This window comes from Chinchilla lanigera, unplaced genomic scaffold (assembly GCF_000276665.1).
Source record: "Chinchilla lanigera isolate Chin_1 unplaced genomic scaffold, ChiLan1.0 scaffold00068, whole genome shotgun sequence".
NCBI classification, from domain to species: Eukaryota; Metazoa; Chordata; class Mammalia; order Rodentia; family Chinchillidae; genus Chinchilla; species Chinchilla lanigera.
Genome location: NW_004955469.1, coordinates 6,296,591 through 6,300,243, shown reverse-complemented (window position 1 = coordinate 6,300,243; position 3,653 = coordinate 6,296,591). Strand labels below are relative to the sequence as shown.

Here is a 3,653-nt window from a genome sequence, read left to right as displayed (position 1 = left end):
TCAAGGCCAGCCTGGGTTAGAAAGTGAGGTCAAGGCCAGCCTGAACTGCATAGCGAGACCTTATCTCAAAAAGACCAAAAAAAAAAAAAAAAAAAGAAGAAGAAGAAGAAGAAGAGTTGATTCATCCTCTAGAATAGCTCAAATGCTTTTTTTCCGGTACAGGGATTAAATCCATGGTCCTTGCACTGAACTATTTTCTCAGCCTTTTTTTTTTTTTTTTAATTTTGAAACAGGGCCCCACTAAGTTGCCAGATTGCTCAAGCTGGCCTTGAACTTTTATCCTCCTGCCTCAGCCTCCCAGAGTTCTGAGATTATAGGCATGCACACCACACCAGGATTCAGAACCTCGTGTGTGGCATTCATTACTGTGAAATAAAACTGATGTTTCTATGTAAGCATCTCCCCTACTATACAATGAACTCCATGAGGGCAGGGACTGTGTCTCAACTATCCAGTCAGCCTTGTGTCTCCTGTACCTACCACACAGTAGACACCCAGCACTGCTTGTAGACAAATGAATGAACAAATGAATGGATCACATTGTAATGATGATGTATTACTCATAAATAATAACTATCTTGTGCTTCCTTACAGGAGAATATCTAAGAAAAAAAGGAAATTAAGTCATCAGAGGAGCATGAAAGACAACTTTATTATTGTAGAGGACAACTATAGATCCTGAAGAAAAAAAATACCTTATTTTGTATTTGAGAAACATTAGGCAGAAAATACTAAAAAAAAAAAAGTGAGTTGAGAGAGAACGAACAAGCTCTGTCATCTTCTGTAACTGGAATTACTTGATCAGCTTTTTCTTTTAAGTGTCGGTCACTGGCCAGCAATGTAAGATCACTGGCACTTTCCCAAACAGGTCTCTTGAGTCTCACCTCCTTGAGGCTCTTTATCCTAGACACCTTGTTAGACATCCCAAGAATGCAAGTCCTCCCCCACACCCCCGCCCCCGCCCTGGGCACTCTATCTAGGCTACTCTATCTCAGGGCTTTAAAAATGAAGCAACTGCTGGGTGTGTAATCCCAGCACTCAGGAGGCTGAGGCAGGAGAGTTGTTGTGAGTTTGAGACCAGCCTGGGCTACAAAGTAAGCTCAAGACCAGTATGAACTGCATAGTGAGACCCTGTCTCAAAAAGACAAAAAAAAATAAAAATAAAAATGAAGTAACGTCTTCCTTCAGGACACAGCACAAACTTGCTTACTGCTTGCAAGAGAGATGGAGTCCCAGAGCTCAGGGGTCCTCTCCTAATCTGGGTCAGGGCATGTGACTTCCGTCTGGTCCACAGCATCCATGTCGGACCTAGGAGAACAGGACCCATGGCAAAGACCACCCAGCCAAGGGCCACTAGGCAAGGAATCAGATGGACATCACACATTCCATCTGTAGGCATCAGCCACTATTGATCATTGTAAAGGCTTCTCAAAAATCAGGATTTCTGACTCTACCTCATGGGGGTGCAGTTCATGGTCCACACAGCTAAGTAAAGCATAATGGTCGCTGCATGAGTCTACCCCAGCAAAGGTCCGTCTTTTGGTCATTTCCTAGGTGATGAGTAGGACAATAAGGGGGTGAGTCCTAGAGCCTGTTTTCAAAATTTGGGATTCTATCTTGACCATCTTTTTTTTTGGGGGGGGGTCTTTATGAAACAGGGTCTCGATGTGCAGTTCAGGCTGGCCTTGAGCTCACTCTGTAGCCCAAGCTGGTCTCAAACTTGCAACAATCCTCCTGCCTCAGCCTCCTGAGTGCTGGGATTACAGGCATGTGCTACCACGCCCGGCCTGACCATTCATCTTTCTTTCACCTGCGCAAGCCCAAGCCAGTGGCATGAGCACATCCTTCTGGGAGGGCATAGCCTAGACCACTGGCCAAAGGAGAGCCTAGGGATTCAAACTTCACTCTGCTTACGCCAGTGGTGTAATTGGTCCTCTATCAGAGGGATAACGCTGTGGTGATTGCACTCTGTGGGTCAGTGGGGGACCTTCCAAACGAAACATCTGGGTGCGAGTAGGGCATGATTGAAGAAACAAATTAGTCATGGCACCTGGCATGGGCTATACCAATTACATGGCATGAAGGCATGGCACCTGGGGGGGACGCCTTAAAGCCCAGGAAACTGGGGACATGGGGAGCTCCTGAATACTCCTTTGCCCCCTATATTCAGCGCCTCAGCATGGCAGATAATTGTTTGGTCTAAGTTGTTATTTGTGCTAAATAGAATAAGATCAAATCTTAGACCCTTAGTAGTTCTTGGCATTGTCAGGCCACAAGGCACAATACTATGAATTTAAAAACCACTGCTGTAGGGCAAAGTGTTTTGTTAATGTTTATAAAATTGTACAATTTTCAGGTTGTGTGTAACAGCCTTTCAAAGAGCTACTTCCAACATTATTCCTTGTCTGACCGTGGGTGCTGAGAACCCCCAGTTTTTCCTTGGTGGTCAACCTTACCACTAGCTGTCATTTATTGATTTGGTTACTTGATTTTTTTTGAAGGAGGAACAAGAGATAAATTTAAAATTCACTTATTTAAGGGGCTAAGGATTTAGCTCAGTGGCACAGCGCCTGCCTGGCAAGCACAAGGTCATGAGTTCGATTCCCGTTACCAGGAAAAAACAAAACAAAACAAAACAAAAAATAATAAAATAAAATACAATTCACTTATTTACTATTCATTGAGTAGCCTACTGTGTGCTAAGTAGCAGTGACACACAAGTAACACATCTACTCCACCCCTATATAGGGTCAAGATCTAGTGGGAAAGGCACACTTGTAAGCAAGTCACATTACTAAGGGATAAATTCTGTAACAGATATAAAACAAATAATTTCAGAGCACAACCGGGTGTGGTGGTGAATGGCTGTATTCCCAGCACTGAGGAGGCTGAGGCAGGAGAATCACTGTGAGTTCAAGGCCAGCCTGGGCTTCGTACGGAGACTGTATCTCAAAAAACAGAACAAAACAAAAAAGGTTGAAGGGATGATAAGGGAATGGGAAAAAAAAAAAAGGAATCAAGATATATCATGTACAGGTACAAATTTCCTATAATGAATGTGATGATCATTATGTATACCGAAATTATATCAATAAACAATTAAAAAAACAACCCCCGCCCTCACAAACACTTCAGAGCTCAGAGCCTGGAGCAACTGACTGCCTTCAGGAACCTGAAAGTGGCATTGGAGGTGGACTGGGAAGAATGTATATGGAAGAGGACGATGAGTGTCTCAGGTTGAAGGAATGGCACACGCAAGGCACAGTCCTGGGAATCCCTTTCAGGTGTAGACTGGGGAGAAGTTCGCTGTGGCTGGGAGCATGTGAGGAGTAACGGGAAAACGGGAAGATGATGGGCCAAAATGGAAAAGGCCCCTTTCCTCAGGCCTCTCAAAGATTGTTTGGTGTTTCCCACACCCACGATATACGTCTGCTGCTGTTTTTGCAGCACCAGGGATTGAACTTGGGCCTCTCGAAGAGCTACTTCCCAGACACTTAAAAAAAAAATTTTTTTTTTTTTGTCTTTTTGAGAAAGGCTCTCACTATGCAGTCAGCCTGGTCTTAAGCTCACTTTGTAGCCCAGGCTGGCCTCGAACTTGCTACAGTCCTCCTGCCTCACCCTTCTGAGTACTGAGATCACAGGGTGTGCCACCA

General features: G+C 44.3%; 2 protein-coding genes across 4 annotated transcripts in view; both read left to right on the top strand.

Moving 5' to 3' along the window:
- The window catches only part of Pfn4 (profilin family, member 4), a 7,114-nt gene extending 6,321 nt beyond the window's left edge, over positions 1 to 793 (top strand). For all 3 annotated transcript variants that reach the window (XM_005400384.2, XM_005400382.2, XM_005400383.2), the window contains exon 5: positions 595 to 793. In XM_005400384.2, coding sequence (XP_005400441.1) covers positions 595 to 623 — 29 coding nt within the window. In that variant the 3' untranslated portion in view covers positions 624 to 793. The remainder of the gene's footprint in view (positions 1 to 594) is intronic.
- A 506-nt stretch (positions 794 to 1,299) lies between these two features.
- Tp53i3 (tumor protein p53 inducible protein 3) overlaps positions 1,300 to 3,653 on the top strand; it is an 11,503-nt gene continuing 9,149 nt past the window's right edge. Inside the window, 1 exon segment of the mRNA XM_005400567.2 lies at positions 1,300 to 1,357. Coding sequence (XP_005400624.1) covers positions 1,300 to 1,357 — 58 coding nt within the window.